Source organism: Epargyreus clarus, unplaced genomic scaffold (assembly GCF_041222505.1).
Source record: "Epargyreus clarus isolate Ecla_fem2 unplaced genomic scaffold, WU_Ecla_fem_2.2 ptg000023l, whole genome shotgun sequence".
Taxonomy (NCBI): Eukaryota; Metazoa; Arthropoda; class Insecta; order Lepidoptera; family Hesperiidae; genus Epargyreus; species Epargyreus clarus.
This window is the reverse complement of record NW_027332230.1, coordinates 10,225,448-10,246,518: the sequence shown is the minus strand read 5'-3', so window position 1 is coordinate 10,246,518 and position 21,071 is coordinate 10,225,448. Positions and strand designations below refer to the sequence as shown.

The 21,071-nt window shown below is 32.7% G+C and overlaps 1 protein-coding gene across 2 annotated transcripts in view; it reads left to right on the top strand.

The window, feature by feature from the left end:
- LOC140751967 (uncharacterized) overlaps window positions 1–18,540 on the top strand; it is a 33,965-nt gene extending 15,425 nt beyond the window's left edge. Inside the window, exons 3-13 of one of the 2 annotated variants that reach the window (XR_012103402.1) lie at window positions 5,138–5,246; window positions 6,651–6,675; window positions 7,345–7,500; window positions 9,003–9,147; window positions 10,025–10,251; window positions 10,802–11,309; window positions 12,240–12,443; window positions 16,311–16,424; window positions 16,690–17,187; window positions 17,263–17,476; window positions 18,392–18,540. Coding sequence is in view for 1 of the 2 variants with exons in the window: in XM_073086106.1 (XP_072942207.1) it covers window positions 5,138–5,246; window positions 6,651–6,675; window positions 7,345–7,500; window positions 9,003–9,147; window positions 10,025–10,251; window positions 10,802–11,309; window positions 12,240–12,443; window positions 16,311–16,424; window positions 16,690–17,187; window positions 18,392–18,409 (2,004 nt within the window). In the remaining variant the exon portion in view is untranslated. The remainder of the gene's footprint in view (window positions 1–5,137; window positions 5,247–6,650; window positions 6,676–7,344; window positions 7,501–9,002; window positions 9,148–10,024; window positions 10,252–10,801; window positions 11,310–12,239; window positions 12,444–16,310; window positions 16,425–16,689; window positions 17,188–17,262; window positions 17,477–18,391) is intronic. The other variant, XM_073086106.1, reaches the window with a different exon arrangement.
- The last annotated feature ends 2,531 nt before the right edge of the window (window positions 18,541–21,071 follow it).

The window sequence follows — 21,071 nt, the reverse complement described above, 5'->3', positions numbered from 1 at the left end:
CGAATGGTGAAAGAATTTTTAAAATCGGTCCTGTAGTTTTTAGGCCTATTCATTACAATCAAACAAACAAACAAAGTTTTCCTCTTTATAATATTAGTATAGATTATAATAATCCTGTACTTTTTATCTTTAACAGATAGTTACCTAAACTTCTTAAGGTTCTCTATGTTTGTGCACATTATAAAAACTGGTTTATATTTCAACTTTTTTCTTTTGGTGCCAAAGAACTCTGATAAACATTATGTGACATAATAATTTAATGTACGGGCCTCTACCTAAGTTATTACACATGCATTTACACTAATACGAACACGATCATATAACATTACATAACCACATATAAAACTATTATGTGTTTTATACAGGATATAATAAAAATAGGTTAGAATCCCACACCGATCATTTGGAGCAATATGGATGTATCTACTTTTTGGTACATGTGTATTTTTATCATTTTTAAGAGTTCTTGATCAGATTTTTATATTTATACATTTAAATACCAAATATTATATATAGAAATATAAATATTAATGTTGGTAAATATGTAATACTCTTAATTAATAAAATTATCATATAGACTGGGAGGCACAAGCCCGACCCGCTTTCTCCAACTAAGTATAAACGTACATAAAACTATTTCTATTTTTATTAATTTCATGAAATACCCACACTTTGTTAAATATTTAAACCAGTTGAGTAATTGAAAATATATTTAGCTTTATTATTTCCTATTACAATAACAAGAAATTGTCCGTAGATATTTTTGTGGCGACTACGTTATATAACTTTAGTGAAATAAAATTACGACAAAAACATAATAAAATTACTGTTAAGAATAAAATATATTTTTTATAAAAATAGTAGTTAGATGTGTATATATAAAATTAAAACTTGCTGAAATGATCAAGTTAAATACGTTAAAATACATAAATTTCATACTTAAAATATTTAAATACCATTGAGGACTTCTTTCTTGTCATCAAATTAAACTATGTTACGAAAATTTTAATCAATCAAGTTTTTAACCATTAACTTATACCTATTAAATTTTATGACTTACAGAAATGAGAATTGGTAAAAAACATGTTTGACGAGTTTAAAAAGATATGCCTATCAATTTTAAATCGAGTTTTGCGATTTCTATCGATATTTTATTGAATTTAATTCGAATCCCCTAATCGTGAGAATTCCACTGAAACTTGGGAAAGCAAATCGAGATTTGTTATCGGTATTATGTTTCCCGTCTATATTTTTACCATCCATCATATTCAGTTACCTGCTTTCATCTTTCCAATGGTTTCAATTCACTATATAGGTACGTAATGAAATGTCACAATGTGTAATTATATACTTTTCTTCTACTCTAATACGCCTGATGTTCAGACTGCAATATTATGAGACTGCAGCTCCATCACATCACACACATCACACACAACAAAATCACTACAGCACATCTTTGTGCTGTAGTGATTTTGTTGTGTTCTTCTTTTTCTATTCTATGCTATTATTTTACTATGTCTGCGTTTAATTCCCTTAGAAATTAAATCAGTTTTTGAGCTAAAATGATGAATTTTACAGAACTGAAATACTTGCTACTAAAATGAAAAATATGTGAGATGTAAAATTACAAAATGACATAGATTAAAGTTGTTTTTAATGACTCATTACCAGACGTTATATGACATGGGTATAAGTAATATTAACGTGTTATTCGTATTAATATTTGATGCATGTAAAAGTATTATGAAGCTGTTTACTCAGCTGTGGCGGTAGGTAGACAATAGCTCAGCCTATTTTATTCATGTAAATACATATGTATGTCTGTATGCAAGTAGCGTCATGTACCTGCGTAAATAATTGGTATAATAATATGAAGTAAAATGGCGTTTTTTATTATTTATCTAATATGAACCGTGCTTCCGAAACTGTAAAGATAAGGAATATGACTCCTAGTCACTGTACTTTAAGGCAGTAGTGTTTTTATCAAAAATGCTACCCCTACAATAAGTATTTTAAGAACTTGACCAAGTGTGCAATAATTACAAGTACTACTTGAAGTATCTGACAGTACCTACGTGCAAAGAGAGCACTTCAAATGCTTCAAATTTTTCAATGGTGACCAATTGGCCATCTCTGAGAATATATGGAAGTAGGAAAATACGTTATTGTAAATTGCTTGGAATTGATTAGGTAGTTGTTGAGTGCTCATCTGCGAAAAAAATTTCGCCACTGGGAATCCCCACCCCTACAATTCCGCTTTCTATTTTGATATGAACATATCTAAATGTATATGAAATAATTAAACACTAAAAGTGGATAATCTTTTTATTTATAGACTTAAAGGGTCAATTATGTTTAAATTCAAATAAGCAGAGAGATCTGCTCAGTAATTTACCCTGCTATTTTACCCGAATACGACACCATGAAGGTAATCTTTTTTGAGCGTATTGTACTTGTAAGTACTTACAGCAAATTGTTTGGCAAACTCTACGGTAGAAACGAATTGACAGATTTTAACATGGTAACCTATGAGGTATCGTCAGATTCATCTTGGAAGCATGAGTGACACCGAATACGTCAGTTTTAAAAATTCATAACATCGTCGTTTATACTTGTTTTTGAAGACAGATATTGTTTAACCTTCTGTAACAATTCCGTAATCTCTCTCTAAGGTTTTCAAGCGATTAAAAACATCCAACAAAGGTCTGACCTTACATGGGTTAAACGTGTAAGCTTTATCTTTAATCTGATTTAGAATAGCGTCGTGTACTATGAATTTGTTATACAAAAATATCAGATAGGTACTGCAAGGGAGTAATTTTTTATTTTATAAAGACCATTTTATAAAATAAAAGATTCAATAACAACTCCATTCTTTATTTCCTCTGAATTTTATGACATCTTATTCTCTAAACAATATAATATCCTTCTTTATTTTTGTATAGTTGCCCGCTAGATTGCTACTCAGCAAAAATAGACTCTTATTAACATTAAAATAATTAAAAAAGTATTGTAACGAAAACATACCCATATAATATCTATGACTTGTCATGAAACGAAGAATTGTATACAATATGTATTACAATATTGCACTCTCACTGTTGCTTAGCATTGATATCATCCTATTTAAAAAATAGTAATCGTAGGTATAAAATAGTAATAGTATGTAACGTAAAACGTCATGTTAACTCATGAATTCTAGCCTAGTATTATCAGCTTCTATGGGCTACGGAATTATTCATGTATCGATTCGTGATCCGTTATCAGATTACGACGTATGAATCAGAATGAAAGCCAGTTTAAAGTGATGAAGGGGATCAGAATTCATATGATACGTGTTAACATTCACTATTTGTTTGTTACGGGTTTTAATTACATTGACTTGCAGATTATCTGTCAAGTAGGTATAGTGATCTGACTTGTTAGTTGTTAAAAAGATTGTTCAATAGAAAATTATCTGAATGTACATTTTAAACTATGTACCTAAGTTAACTTGTATTTTTATGTTCTAAGGAAATTGTTTTCAATTGTGTTAACTACTATTATAAAGGGCAGGCCAAATTCTAGATAAAATATGACTTGAGCTGTCCTCTGAAAATAGGTCAAAAAAAAGGTCTGCCCGCTCCCTAAAACTTCCGTCCCAGGCTTGAGAACATTGGCATTATAGAAAATGATGGATGAAAAATTAAATTTTCTCTATAAATAATTATATACATTTTTGTCGCTTCCTGAAACGTGCCGCGGATCGTATCTTGCGCATATGACCCGCGGGCCTGTAACGATATACATCATAGATGACATAATTTCGTAGTAGAATTAAGGTAGTAATATCGCCTCTTATTTTTCGTTTTAATGCCTGCATATCCTTAAATGTGTTATATGTAGTTTGATGGGTGTGTTATGATTAAAATATGTAAAGCTTTTCAATAGTGAACTCGTGATAATTTTACATGGTTCATGGACGTTCCTAATAATAAATGACCACCAAAGTCAGGCGGTTATCTTACAAAATACACTTTTGGTAATACTTTCGTAAACTTCGTACAAAAAACTTAGATTCATATTTTAATTATGTGGCGTTAATTAACAATTCGTCTTAGAAATCATCAGAACCAACTTTGTATTGTGACATTCTACTCGTTCATGCAGAAAATTGAGTCCTTAATCTTACCAAAGGGCTAGACGCCGCTGAGTCTGGCAATCTCGAGAATCGTTTATAAAAAGAGTTGGAACGAAAGTCTGAACGAAAGTTGCTTAATATGTGGGGCAAGTAGCCCGCCCGGCGCGGCTCGCGAGCCCAGCCGGAGATGCCGGACGAGTGCTGTGAAGAAAGTAGTGCCGATGTCGTCACTGCCAGTGGCGGGAGCAGCGCCCGCGACGTGGCTGACATCACAGCATCACTTAATACGCGCCGTGACGTCACACACCCATTGATCACTAGCTCCGAGCCGCGATCACGCTACGTTTCTGTATCTTGAACAAGAACAAAATAACTGGGTAAATCGCTAATTTATTTCGCTGTTTCGAAGACGCAGGTGAAAGTGAATAAAGAAATAGATTTAACGTGGTTTAACGTACCTCGCTACTGCTTTTTTTCTTCTTTTTAAGATGTTTTAATGGTTTTCTTGATTTTTGTCTGCGCTGCCTTTTTGTGTCTTACAATTAGAACTGACATAGACAGAATTAAGTGCTGGTAGACAAAATTAATAATTTATATTTGTGTATAGTCTAATGCAATTGTAACAATTTCTTTCTTTTCTGCTGTAATTAAAAGAGGAAATTATTTATTCTAAATTAAAATAAATAATTTTCAAAGGTTATAAAATACTTCGTAATTCGGCTACAGCGAAACCATATACAATATCTAAGTTTGCCTCCTAATAGCAATATTAAGCACTGTTGTGTTCTGTTTTAAAAATAGAGACTTATATGAGGCGTTCCAAAGCCTCATATCAACGTGAAAAGAACATCTCCTTACCTAGTTATTATTAAAATAAAACTTAAAACCTTCAAACAAATGTGTACCTGGCCAGTGCGTTTTACGATGGCTTAAGCCCCTCTCAATGTAGAGTCGTGCTCAGCAGAAATGGTATGATGAAGACGACGAATTGTTAAAAGTTATTGTTATTATTTGCAGGTTGGCGACCAGGTGGTGAGCGTCAACGGATACCGGGTGGACGATGCCGTGCATGCTGAGCTCGTGCACTACCTCTCTGCGCAGTCCAGACTCAAAGTCAAAGTCAGATGTAAGAACAAATTTTGAACTACTTGATCACTACTACTACCATTTTTTTGTACCTCGTCGGTATATGTCCCCGTAGCATTTCTTTGGTGACCACGCATAGCGTATGCTGAGACCCAACGTCGAGTTTTCACCAAGTAACTCAGAAGTATGACAAGTATTTTTTTTTACAAACAGAGCGTCAAAAATATATATAATTTGGCTCACGGTTGTCTCTTTAATACGGCGCGTGACAACCAGTAGACGTTGTAATAGAGATCCTAATTGATTATTTAGATAAAGTTATTTAGCCTTAACATAACATACCAGTATGGTAATCCCACTGTCCATAGTCGTCAGTAGGTCACATCATTTTCTACGCAGGTATATTAAGGTAACATAGTTATCTAATTTTTGGTCAAAAGTACCTTAAGTTGCATCTTGTCTCGAAAGTAGCTCTAATTTAAAATGAAAATTTCCGTTAAAGTTGGTTCAGTCAGATTACTTTTTTACGTTATTTACTTACGTTTACATCTTTCTTCTTAAATATTTTAATGTGATTGACATGTTTCAATTCTATAGTTTCTGGCAAAATTGATATTGGGTGAGATATTACGTGAAGCTCCTATCCCTACGAACTATACTCTATAGTAAATAACTTTATAAGTGCTAGACTTGCGTAAAAGTACAGTTAAAATTGGTTCATAACTGTCATAACACATGCATAAAACTACGTCCTCATCGTGTAGCATCTTTTTACTAGTTTGAAATCTTGCACATCATTATATAAACATTAACGTACCCAAGTTTATCGGCAACAGATCGTTCATAGATAGATTTTGCAATGCTCACAGATATTGGAAGCGTAATAGTTATCTTATATATTTTCTTATACATATAACTTTACTAAGAGTTATCTGCAAGCCTGTGTAATATTATCTCCATGTTATGGGTACGGTCAACAAAACCTCGCTATTTGACCGGACCACCCGCTAAGGTATTGTTATGTTGCTTTTTCTGAGAAGTGCCAACACGCGAACAGGATCCTGATAACCTGACTAAAATGATCAGGCTTTTGTTTTGAAACTTATTATATACCTTAACTTTAATACAATACATATATACATGTTTTATTAATTTATTGCACAATTCTGATTAATCATTAAATAGTGCGGTAATACTATGTATAATACTTATGTGAGATGTTCCAACTTAGTCCTCAGGGGTAGTAGCACATATGTGGCTGAATTCAGCTGGGAATCTAATGTTTTCTGGGGTTGCTTACAGATGTCCATGGACGGCAGTAGCCACTTACTATCACGTGGACCGCATGCTCCTTTGCTAATTTTATTCTATAGTATATATAAAAAGCATTTTAAAACACAATTTGTGAAATTTATTTTATCACTAAAATATTATTTTGTTTCAGATGTGGGAATGGTGCCTGTAAAAGAGTAAGTATTAACTTTTTTTTTAATAATGATAACTAACTAGCTCTATTTATAATAATAACTAGCTCTATTTTTACATATTGTAGATAAATTTAAAAATTATATGTTTTATGAAATAATTAGTAGGTATATATACCCCTAATGTTTAGCGTGTTAAACCTATCATTTGGAATTACCTAGATATACTCAGAATATTCAATGTCTTTAAACAAAGTAATCAGTTTTAATAACTATCCATAAAGCAAAATCGTTTATAATTTACCTTTTTTGCTAAGCGTCGTAATTTTAGAAATAAATATTATTTTAAAACTGCTTGGTTAAATGTTTAAATTACTTTTTTTTTATAATATTTAGTTGTTTTTATGGTTCCGTACTGTCCGTAGTTCCGTACCAAAAAGTAAAAATGAAATTTACAAGCCTCCACTGTCTGTCCATCTGTCACAGGGCTATTTCTTGTCTATCTTTTGAACCGTAATTCAGACAGTTCAAATTTTAACAAGGCATTTATTTGTGTTGCTCTTAAAATAATAAATACAAAAAATAAATAAGAATTTTTAAAAGAAATTTGAAATAAGAAATTTTGGTGATACGGAACCTTGCATATGCGTATTTGACTCGCACTTTGGCCAGTTATGTACTATGAATATAACATGGTTGTTTTATTTGTTCCAGTAAAGAGCACGAGTCGCTGTCATGGCAGTTCGTATCTGAGCGGGCTTCGTTGGCTTCCGACGTGTCGTCCTCGCCAACCTTGTGCCACAATGTGGACCACTTGACCGACCTCAGATTATCCATATTAGTGCCGCCTAGAGCCAAGCTTGGATGCGGGTGAGTTGGGTCAAATGCGTTTACAATCTTTTAATTACTTCTCACTATGGATAATCAAAATTTACATTTAAGTCAAATTAAAGGTTAATCTGTCATGATTTTACTTAAATAGTCTGGTAAAAGTAAAAGGTAGAGATGTAATTTTGCATATTTCATCATCATCATCAACAACCCATTACTGTCCCACTGCTGGGCACGGGTCTCCTCTCAGAATGAGAAGGATTAGGCCATAGTCCACCGCGCTGGACAAGTGCGTATTGGTAGACTTCACATACCTTTGAGATTATTTTTTTTAAATCTCTCAGGTATATTTGCCTATTTATACAATAGCATGTATTAAACTCGCTGACTATAACACTATTTTAGGGTCGTAGGTGTAGTCTGATAGGTATTATAGTAAGACCCAGGATAGGATCTCATGATGAACCCAGATTAAACAAAGTTGAATGTTATATACTGTCAAGTAAAGAACGTTAAGAATATATAAAAAACCTAGCTTTTATTTGTATAATAAGCAAAACAATAATTATAATGTAACATGCCTACTCCAAATTTAAAAAGTATCTAAGAATACAAAAGAACACCATCCTTAGATCCGGAGTAGAGTAGGTACGAGTACCTACATACATAACACAACGCCGAAACATTTTAATGTTTTTTTTAAACAGAAATGTGAAATTTCATTCCACTACCTAGTTTCGGTAGAATTTTTAGACGATTAATGATCATTATTACTTTTCTAACGTTTATAATACCTACTTATAAATACATAATTTGAACTTAGTTATACAAGATTACAATTGTTCAATTGAACTAGAATTTAGGTTTATTACATTTTACTTTATATTCTGTCGATTCCTCCGCGTTAACTAATAATCTACTTAGTTGAACTCATAACAGAATTACGAAGCAGGCCACAGTGGAGAAATGGCTCTATTGGCCTTAATATAGAATCTTGCTGGAACAATATTCATTTGATAGGTAAAAATTAATTGCATTATTAAAAAATATAAGATTAACCGATGCGTCTGCTTGTTATAAAGGAATCAACGCTAAATTCCACTGCCTTATTTTTTTTATCCGGTATTACCCTTGTGTTAATCTAAATGATCTACAAATTAGAGGATTTGATGGTCTAAGATTGAAATAAAAGTAATATAAGTACGTTAAAAAAACTAATTTGTGTAGACTGAATACATTCCATGCAAAATATCCTGCATATGCTATCCTGTCTAACTGCTTGAAACTTCAGGTGTCAAAAAATTACAAGGATTTATTTAGAACATACTTCATTCAAGTTTGAGAGCTATATACAGACTTGTAATATTTGAAAGTCCAGTTACATAGGTACTAGAGATAAATTAATATTTGCTTGATCTCTAGGTAGAGATAATATTGATAAAATTCATAAGTTCATAATGTGATTCCAATTTTATAGTCCTTTGTTGTTATAAACTGTTTGTTTTATTGTAATACTTGAATAATAATATCCTTTGTTTCAGAATATGTAAAGGTCCGGACTGGAAACCAGGCATCTTCGTCCAGTTTGTCCGGGACGGTGGCATCGCGCAGGACGCGGGCTTGCGGCCGGGGGACCAAATCCTATCGTGCAATGGCCAAGACTTTGCCAACGTTTCGTTTCATGAGGTAATATACAGATAACGTGAAGTTTACTGAAGATTACCTGTAAACTCCACGATATAGGTACTAAAACTGAATCCCCAATGGCTTGAACAACGTCATACAAGATACCAATTTTACTGTACTCGTAAACATTGCTGCTATTGCTGTAATTAGTATGTCTAAGTAACATACTAAATTAGAAACCTACTTGGTTATTTTGTCTGTGAGCGAAACAATGGAAAGGAGAAATTAGATGATGTGTCATCAACAGACGATAGTTAAATACATTATAAATTATAATGATAACTCATTACCATATTAACTGACAAGGCTATCCGAAAATGATACAGCAACGCGACCCATTAATAGGTACGTTTAATATCATAATCAATCGATCAAATCAATCATATTTACGGCTAATTGATAATATTTATCTAATGTCTATTAAATAAAATGTATAAAAATATATAAAATCAACAGTATTGGCCAAATACATGGTGCATTAAATCATGCGCCTACTTTTACAACATTTAGATCAAAAAGTTTATTTGTTACCCTGAGTTTACATATAAATATTTTAAAGGTGATAGATTTTTTTTCGTTCGGCTGCTGCGAAGCAACACCGTTTTTATTTCTGCCTTGCTCACTCCTAGAAAGCAATACGAGTATATTGCTGTTGTGCTTTTGGGTTCAAGGGTGTGGTAAATCCGTGCTATTTGGAATTGGTTACACATGTAAATGGACGTCAGCAGCCATTTACAATTAGGCATTATACATACTAATATTCGGACGCAGCGTTGCTTCGTCACATGTTATTTCAAAAGTTTATTAACTATATTTACACAGGGGGCAACCAGACAAGTTTTCAATGGTACTTACATGAATCTTCACGTTTGTCTAGGCTATAACGGCAATGAAAGTGAGTGGTCGTCTAGAGCTGGTGGTCCGTGAAGGCGCTGGCACTGAACTGGTGTCTCCAGAGAGCTCAGGGTACAATAGCTCAGCGTCGTCAGCGGCCGGGGAGAGGAGTCCAGCGCCCTCCGCTCCGCTCATAGCCCTCGCACCTCCCGCCGCGTTACGCCGAAGACTTGCCAGCGTTGCTGAGGAAGCCGCTGATCGAGCTGATAGGTTTGTATTTTCGAAAGCGCTTTCGAAAAAGTAGGTGAACGTTAATTCAACTTTTTGATTTAAATTGGGGGTGTTTTTGAATAAAATGTACCTAAATGTAAGTGTACCATTAAAGTTATGTATAGCATTAATATATAAGCTACTTTGTATTTCTCGATAATATTTAATACTTAACTTTTGTTTAGTTTTCTTTCATCTTTTATATGTTGCAATTTGCACTTATCTGTGAAATATACATTGCAGTCCATAGATGTTTAAATCTATAAGTTACGTAGGTATAAAAATCGAAATATAACCCTAACGAGACGATTATGACTCGTGCCTTACCTTATACATTTTTTAATGATCAGGTCATTCTCGAATTTAGTTTATATTATACTACGTGAAATTTAACTTAAATTTGTATTTTCTTGTTAGTTCAAACGTGTGCTCAGTAATTACTTTGTAACTAAGTATTTATTAAATTCACTCAAAAATATTTAAATCTGTTTTCATGTTTTAAATTGATTTGACATTTAAAAATTTCTGCTCATGATATCTTTGTTTATAGAATAACCATGACTCGAATGAAAAGGCGAACATGGGACAGCCTGGAATTTGATTGGAAAAATGGTGATATCCATAATTTCGATGCTCCCTCCGACATAGAACCTGATTACGATTGTCCAAGTATACCGAATAATCCTCACACATACGAAAATAAAACCAACAAAACTAACATGAGAGGAAAAAGTAAAGAATATGAACATTCGAAAGTCACCAGTCCGTTAAATAGAACGATAATTAATTTAACAGATAAAGGTGCGACTATACAATGCAGTTACGACAATAACACGACAGCCAATAAAAGTATGCTACTACCCAACCAGACAAATAGGGATAGCGAGAAAAATACAATAGTCGTAGAAGTTCATCATATGAATACTACGCCCTGTGCTAAATCGCATTGCAATTTCTCATCTCCTGCGAGAGATGACTTTAACGCGGATGCTGCTAGCATATCCAGCTCAACTACATTATCCAGTGCCATTGCTGAAGAAATACAAAGAAGAAAATTGGTAAGTAGATCAATAACCATAATCAATGTTATTAACCCAATTAGTTAGTAGGTACAAGATAATTTCTTATACAACAACATACAATTATGTTCGAGATATCACAATTTGTAGAGACATGTCTAGCAACTCTCGTAATATATGTTTAGATAATGTTAAGATGGAAAATAATGCTTTTTTTTTAAGTTAAAGATACCTACACATTTAACTATTTTGACTATTCGGCAATGCCATAGTACCTCTACACAGAGGAAAATCAGTGCATAGATAAATTAGGTTTTTATTCTCGTCTTGTTTATTTGCTTAATTCAGAATCATGAGTTGAATCCTTCGATCACTAATAAGAACGTTGAATCATTTTTATCGTGACATAAAAGCTTGTCAAAAGCATAAGGTTGTCAGAAATAGAGATAACAAGAGCTAGAGATTGTTATCGATCATATCCTATTATCGTAACTGTTTACATTTGATATTGATATATGAAGGTCGATAGATATATGGAGAACCATAATGTCATACGTATCCACAGATGTAGGGTATATTTATTAACACTATGTTTAAAAATTAATGATTGCTTCGTAGATTTACAAGGAATTATTGTTTCTATGCAAAGATGTTGAATTTAAAATTAAGATTGGTTATAATGTAACTGATGAGAAGTACGTCATGTATGTTCATTATGGCCAGCGTCAGTAGGTATAGCAAAAACCCCTAGAAGATAAAAACATAACAGATACTTTGCGTCAAAAAGAGACTGCTAATACTTTTACCTATATTTGAAACCATTGTAAGGTTGGGTTTTGAATGGCTAGATACATCCGCACAACACACTAAGGTTTGGATAGGCGGAGGTTTTTCTTTCCTAAAAAATATAAATGAACAAACTCTATTTGTTTTAACATCGTAAACTACACATGTTTTGTTTCACCTTAGAATAAGAAACCCGTTGCCCCTGATAACAATGCTCCAAAAAATCCAGTGAAGAAGCCAAATATGCCAAAAGTAATAGAAGACGAGAAGAAAAAACATCATAATGCACTAATGGATGAATTCAAGAAGGTACACAGAAAAATGTTTGCGAATCAAGAACCAACAAATGGCTCTAATCAAAATAACGAACATGACAGTGTTAGCTTGGTAAGTAGTTTTTTCAGTGTTTCGTATTGACGTCACGTAATGTACATAAAAAGCAGAAATTGTTATGATGCGTTGTCAAAACAAACATTCTGAAGAGAGCTGATAGAATCGACTTGAAGAAACGCTTTTCGGGATGTTATGTATAATATTTAATATTATTTTATGCTCAAAAACTATTATTCGCAATTTTCGTAAATTAATAATTATTACAACGAATGTGTTGCAATCTAAATAAAAATAAGTATACCGTTGATCGTATCGTGATGTATTTATCTTACAGTCCCATGAGGTTTTTTAATTCAAGGTTAGTACGTAATAGTGTTTCTATTATAACCCATACACGGTGAACAAACAATTGTATGGCGAGCCGCCAAACAATACGTTGGTATAACAGCTTCATTTTTAATATAAATTGTATTCCAATAAAATCAAGGTCTATTTAAATATTTTCATTGTATAAAGTTTTATATAAAATAAGCTAGACATTTCTGATTATAACAAGCTAGAGCGTCTGATACTTTCCATGGAAAACTTGAGATTAAAATTATATAAAAAATGTACCTAATGTACCTAAAAATGCAGTTTTATATATTTAAGATAGGTACACATATTTATACCTACTAACTTAAATTACCCTAATATTTATGCAAATATCTCTTGAAATATAAAATGAATAGTTTAGGCAACGTACAAATTACTTTTAATGTTATCTTACATTTTGTACTCATGTCAAATGAATACAATACCAATTTAAAAACGAATTATACGATATAACCGTAACATTTTGCCGTAACTAATAAAAAATAACTAGTATTGTATTGATTTCGATACAAATATTATAAATGGTTGCGTAATATTGATAAAGCGTAGGTACTGAATATACAAACGATTTCCAAGATTATGGGAAAAAGTAAGTTTTATGGTAGAAACTGCTTGCATTGTAATGTTAACTGTCTCTGATATTTGATTGCACATAGGAATGTCAATGTATGAGAACTAGGCTTCGTTAATATTACTGCATTCTTTTTTAAATAGAGGAGTTATATAACATTTTAAGCGTGTCCAGCTCTTTACGAAATTAATAATTGCCCTGCACTAGTTAAAACACGTTTACATAATGGGTATTGGAGCGTAAATAAGTGCTTTATGTGAAATTAACAGACATTATTGGCTACGTAGAAGTGTAAAAATGCTTTCGATTGTCACCTTCTTCGTAAAAAATATTTACTTCTACAAAAAGTATACTCGTAATTTCCCTAAACTGTAACTAGAGCACACGTTCGGATTTTAATGTACAACATCGTTTTATTTTGAGTAGGCAAAATAGGTTTCTTTATTTGTATTAACAATCATATGAGGTAGGTACTTAATGATATTATTTTATGAATCGCAAATGCATATAATTTTGCTCTACGGTAGAGTCTCTACTTTAGGAAACAATACAAATCGCAAAACTAACAAACTTGTGTAAGTAATCTCAGGAAAATGACAGATGTACGTTTCCGCAATTTTTATATAATACGAATGCACTCAGTGAAGCAATGAAGTCATTCAAGAGGCATATGAAGGAAATAATTACTTCTAGGTACTATGTTAGGTCATAGTTTAATTCGACCCACGGTTACTTTCTAGAAACGTACCTATCTGGAATTATTCTTTTCCCATATTATAGATTTTATATAGGTAGTGGATCTAATTTTTTTAGTTAGCCATTAGCCATTTGATAAGCCATTAGTTAGCCTAGTGGTTAAGAAACTCGGCCGCTTGATCGAGGGGTCCGAGGTTCAAATCCCAAGCACGCTCCTCTGATTTTTTTAAAGTTATTTGCGTATTACAAATTAATGATCACTTGCTTAAACGGTGAAGAAACACCGTGAGGAAATTTGCGTACCTGAGAAATCTATCAAGTCGTACTTGGCCAGCGCGGTGGACTATGGCCTAATTCTTCTCAATCTGGGAGGAGACCCGTGCCCAGCAGTGGGACAGTAACGGGTTGATGATGATGATACATTAAAAAACAGAAAATATATCATTTCGTAGCGTATAGTTGAGAATAGGTTGGTTTTGCTTGTGCGTTTACCGTGACGGACACAGAGCGGCGATTAGGACGATCCATAAACCGCAAAATCTGCAATCGAAGGCGCAGCGATTACGAATGTTTGCGCTGTGCACTGATAACGTCAGGGGACGCGGCGCGGCCGGTCTCGTGAGTCGTGTGCTCATTGGCAATATCGGTATATTATTGTCTCATTCGCTCACCTGCAGTCGCAGCCGACGCGCACCGCCGGCGCCGGTGACTGACGACCGTGCTATCCACAATCACGTCACCGAATCGCCGCGAATTCTGCGCACCGGAAAAATTAATTCCGACCTTCACGCGCTCTTGCTTTTATTTACAAGATTCTTAATTTTCTATGCATCTCGCTTGAGTTTGACTCGGTCGTGTTTGAAGCTTGTGAATACAATTTAATCAACATTTAAGTGGGTGATAAATACGGAATGTGACTGTTTTATCTCAGACCTTAGTAACAAATCTTTAAAATGAAGAGAAGTCACAAGACTAAGCCGCTATTTTCTATTCAGTGTTACGAAGTAAGTTATTGTTTGTTAATTTCTTTTTTATTATAAGTCGTGTGACTTACTTTCTATTCTAATATTATTGGAGCGAGGCATTGCATTATGAGATCGGTAATTCAAGAAATTTTACTCCTTAATAGTCATATATATGAAAGTATATACTTACGTGCTAAATGGATTTTAGATAAAACACGCGAAACTTTTCCAAGAATATGAAGAAATAAAAGTATTTTTTCCTGACAGGTACCTACTTACAGTTTATGAGGTGTAGTGATTGATATTAATAATCATTTGTTTTGTTATCAGCAGTGATTGCTAGACGGTGTTAACACAAAAGTATTAGTGTTAAAAATATGTCTAGATACCTACACATTATGTTAGATTATAGATGTAGATTTATCGTCATATTACAGTGTATATATATATCTACCTATACCTTTGTCATTTTAGGTATTATCCACAATCTTTAACACTATATCAAACACAAATGAATATCGTTTCGTTCATGTATGTGATTAATTTTGTTTATGAATCATAATGTTACCAGGTAGGTATCTATTTATTAAGTTTAATTTCAATTAATATGAAGAAACTGTTTATCTCTGTCATGAATTTACCTACTTCTCATAATGATCTTATGATGTTTAGAAGGATCTATTTGAAGTTAAACAGTCAAAGTTCAATGTCAGACTCATACCTACTGAACATAATAACGTAACTTAATTACTAAAGCACTACTTGGCGACCGATTAAAATTAATTAATATTGTAAGTTATGAACGTGTTCCAACAATAAACGCAATTATTTATTAATTATTTTTATTATATTTCACAATGTGTTTACGTATACCTGCATATACAAAGAGTTGGCTCAGTAGCACAAATAGGTTTTTATATATTATTTAAAGACCATTTCTATTAGTGATTACATTGGACACCGGGTCTCGATTGTATTCGAAACCGTTTGAAATTACCAACCAAATTTGCATTAGGCATACTTGCAATAGATTTTATTAACTTTTTTATGATTTTCGTTGCTATATAGGTCCTTGAGTTTCTTTTAAATACTTTTTAATTAAGTAGCAATATTATTTATTTTTACCGATTTCTAAAAAGAAGGAGGTACTATGTTAGTTTGTATGTATTTTTTTCCTTTTTCCTTCCAGGCACATATACCTATATACATACGTACCTATAATTCTACGTTATCCTTATTTAATTTCCTATGTTTTTTCGTATATTTTATTTAAGTTTTTAGATTATTCTATACGATGTTTGTTTATTCACTTAGGATCGTCAGCACACACTCCCTCTAAGAAAAGTTGAGAACATTTCCCCAGAAATTGTGAACAATAATGTGCAACAGAAGAGTGAAGCCACGGATAATCCACCGCCTCCGCCACCGGTTAGTAATGTCTAGTTCTTGTATTAATTAAGTAGGTATACGTTCGTGTAAATGGGGATAAAAACTTAGTTAACTCGTTTGATGTTATGCATCTAATGTATGTGCATATAGAAAGACCGAGATTAGCAGTCTTACAAGAAACATCGTTTTACCTGTTTTATAAGGAAACACCGATATAGTGTACTTATTTAGCTAGAAATTTATCATATCTCGAATTGGAAAAATACACTATTAAGTAAGTTTAATTTAATTGACATTGTTTCAGATGCCATTCAGAAATGGCGACTACAAGATTGAAGTACCAAAGCTAAATTCAGAAGAATTAAATTTAAATAAAAACAATCTTAGAAAAACAGCAACATTAGCCAGAACTCCTACTCCAGATTATAATAATAAAGTAAATTCTGCAGCAGAAACGAAGTTAAAAACTAACGGTCACGATAACGCCGAGGTGGAGTCACTTGAATCATATAAATTAAAAAATCCTTTAAACGTTCAGCCAAAACCACCGTCAAACTACTTTGTGAAGGCACCGAATGGCACAGCTACTATGAAGAAGAATGTGCGTCCGGTATCCGTAACTATCGGAGAATATGTTAACAATGTGGGGAACAGACGAGAACCGTCCAAGTTGGAGTTCCTTAACGGCGACAAGACCGACGGCCGGCGGCCCGCGGACGATGAACCCATTTCGAGCAGGCTACAATCAGAATTGGTTTTAACATTATCTAGATCCAATTTACGTAAGAAGACTGAGGCCTTGGTAAGCACTTTTGGATTGTTGTGAAGTACAGATTTCGAAATTTATGCTTTTTATGCGCTAGTAAATCTCTTTCAGGATAATGCTATTCATAAAATATCTGTAATTAAGAACGTGAATAAGAATGCTGTTTTGTACAACAATGAAAATTTTTATGCTCGATACGGCAACAATTTATTGCCCCTTCCACCATCGATAACCATACCCAAGGTGTCCCAACTAAAACATTGAATGGTGTTTGTGCTTTCGATTTAAGTCGAGCAGCTAATTTGGGGTCATACCAAAAATAAATGTAAGATATAGCTTCATATTTCGTAACATTACATAACAAGTCACTGAGTACCTATTATTTGAAAATAAAGCACAGAACAATTTTCATACATTTTTAAATATGAATTATAACGATAGTATGGGATTGGGCAAAATCAAAAGGTGGTGGTATGACTATGAAATAAACTCTGCACCCCATATAAAAAAATGCGTATGAATAAAATATGAGTGCACTTTTAATTATACATTATTATTGGTAAAAATATGTAATAACCCAATTTATGTAGTTGAATTTGTAACGGTGGTGGTATTTGACTAGTAGACTTTAATTCGTTAATGTATAATAGAAAAAGTGGCCAAATGGATCACACAGAAAAGGTTTCCATAATTGGTTTGAACATTATTGGCAGCAAAAAATAATTTTGAATTTCATAATAGTTTCTAATGGCATTCGTTCCTGAAAACAAAAACTACGACTACTCAAAAACATAGCCCCCACACTCCCACAATTAAAACAAATCCAACGACTCTATCATAATTATTTTAAAATCCGTCAAGCAGTTTTTGCTATAGAACAAGCTAAAAAATGAGACATATAGGTACATACTCGAAAAACATTACCTTCTGCAGTCGGGTTAAAACTCGGGAAGTTCCTTTCCTATGAGCCTAGTAATTTTAGTAGGTTTATGATTTTTATTATAAACGTATAGATTTGAAATTTGAGACGTAACCTGTGAGTCGAAACGACGAACCTTTTTATGTATTTCATTTCAATGAACAATGTCACAATCTAATAAACATGAACACAGTCAAGATCATTTGGTATAAAACTAACCTTATATGCTCAAAATCTGCCCCAAATAAACTAACCTTTTCATCAACAAATTTACATATTTAATGGCAATGACAGTAAGTAATGATTCATATTTTTTTACAGGCTGATGCCGGTCGATGACAAAGATTCCCACTCTTCAAAGAATTCACACGATTCAACTTATCGGACTTTAAAAGATATCAGTCATTTTTGTATCAATTGTGATGATAATATTGTACTTAATATAGAAAATGCATGAATTCATGATTAAATTCGTTTGTTTTTGTTAAGTAGCGACTTAAATATTTTTCTAGGTGCATTAATAAGTAGGTAGTTAAAGTTACGTAAGAACTTATATTAATACAATTAATTGAAAATGTGAAACGTAGGATTTGGTTAAATTGCAGATTTCAACCAAAGTTATAATAGTCTCTATTAGAAGTGCACTTTCTGCGGCTAAACGATAGGTAGCTATAACTTGAAAAGTTGAAAATATTGTAATATTAATAACACTGGAAAATAGGAAGTATGTATGCAATAAGATGCATAACTATCATGGTGCACGGTACTCTAATGAACATAATAGATACCTACTCGTATTTAATATTCATAATCATGGCTTGCCGTAGTTTTCTACTTGACTTCAGTATAATTTTTCTTTTAGTACCTCGGAAGTAATAAAACTACTTTAGTTTCCTGTCCTGCAAAGAGCAATATTAAGTGAATGCGACCATTAGGCTATTACCTATTTGATTTTATAGAATTGAAGTTTGCAGTGTAGTAATTTCAACTCTGCTACAGTCTATCAACAGATTAGAACGATACCTAAATATATTAAATAATTAACACAAGCCGCAAAACGACATAGAACGCTTTTAAGTAAAATATTTTGTAATTTGTGTCGGAATCGTTTTCCGTCAGAGGCCGTCCAACAGTGAACCCTTTAAATATTATAATTTTTTATATCACGGCGTGCGTAAATTGACGTTTTACGCACGCTTCGCGTGCGCAAAACCCCCATTTCCGACCCCGTAATATAAAATTTTATACAACACGCGGACGAAAAATGTTTTTCTGACTCGTGTGATTGCAGTCCTCGCCTGCGGCTCGGCCTGCAAACTCACACTTGTCAGAAAAAAATTTTTCGTCCTCGTATCGTAATGTACTATTACGATCATAAAGAATCGGTAAGTAAGTATGCATCCATTACAGTTCTCCGTACGATGAATTAAAGATTTTGAGTGACAGCGTGACCTAAATATATTTTTATTCGTTTTGGATCTTCTAGTATTTAAATGAAAATATTTTTTTCGCCAATCAACACTCATTTCTTCAGATACCAATTTTTTAATAATTAAGTAATAAAATATTATATTTTTCGAATTAACGTATGCTCAATTTTCAAACTAAATCGTTTGTAATTACTTACGACTTTATTTCATTTCAGGTATAATACAATATTGTCTTCACTTCATTCAAGTGTATATTATGTTCTTATTTATTGAATTATGTTATTAATGTAACAGTGTAAACGTTTTATATTTACTTAGACTATAATGCTCATTGTGTGGATTGTCTAAGTCATAATAGTCATAAATAAATATATTATACATGTGCACAATGATAATAATATAACTTTCTACTTTCTAATGCCCTATTCTTTGTATGCATAGGTATGTTTAAAATGTAAGTGGAACTTTCAAGAAAATATATTATGTACTTAAGTAATAAAGTAGGTAACAATTGGATCTGTAGTTTATTTTATCCTTATTTTAAGCATAGGTATCTGTATTAAAATAAATAATGCGTATACAACTATACACACAGGCGCAACCCAGTACTATGGATAAGTTGAAAAACACTTATTTTTATTTTATAGCTATGCTAACTTCGTTGGACCCATTGATTATATTTGTGAACAAATTTGGCCAGCGTAAGGTTGTTCGATTTGTATACAGGAAACTAAATTGTTTAAAATGTGTCTAAATTAAATTTTCCAAAGAAATATATTAGAAACTTTGATATTTATCACACATTGAAGTAGCAGACGAGCATGTACTCCACGTTATGGTAAATGGTCACTGGGCACAAGTCCTTGGAGGTCTGAAACCAACAGATACGTTGCTAGTCCTGATGATGAAGATGTATAATTCGCCTGTCATTATTTGCTAAAGGACGCTAGTGTAGAAAATGAAGGTAGCAGAAGCATGAAAATTGAAGATGCAAACAAAATGAAGTGCGCTTAGTTAAAAATATATAATAAATATATAGCTTCAAAATTATGAATTTTCTCATTTTATGCCGTTACATGTTATGATTAAATGTACTTTAATAAATTTCCAAACGTTAATAGGGAATATGCATGTGATTTAGATTTGCTTGTTATTTTTTTCCTCGGTACATTACGGTCCTGAAATTACATCTAAACCATTATTTTTTCTTTATTTCGTGTTAAATTGTTTAAAACTTTAATCAAAAATCGTAAATTATGCGCGCGAAATTCAAATTTGCAAAACGCATTCTCATTGGTCGAATCGAAAAATGACGTCACATAGCGTGTTACGATGTTTATCGGCGTCGATATTCAAACTGTTTGAGAGAAAAAAATGTTTTTGTCTATATTCCTACAGTGTTATTTATTACCTAGTGCGATTTTTCTACATAGTATTATTAGGAATAATCAAGAACAATGATTGAAAGTAGTTTTGTCAAAGCACAATCGGACTATTTACCTAAAATATGCAAAATGAATAAACTGGTTTTTATGCATAGGTCAATTCGGAAATATTTAACTGATCATAAC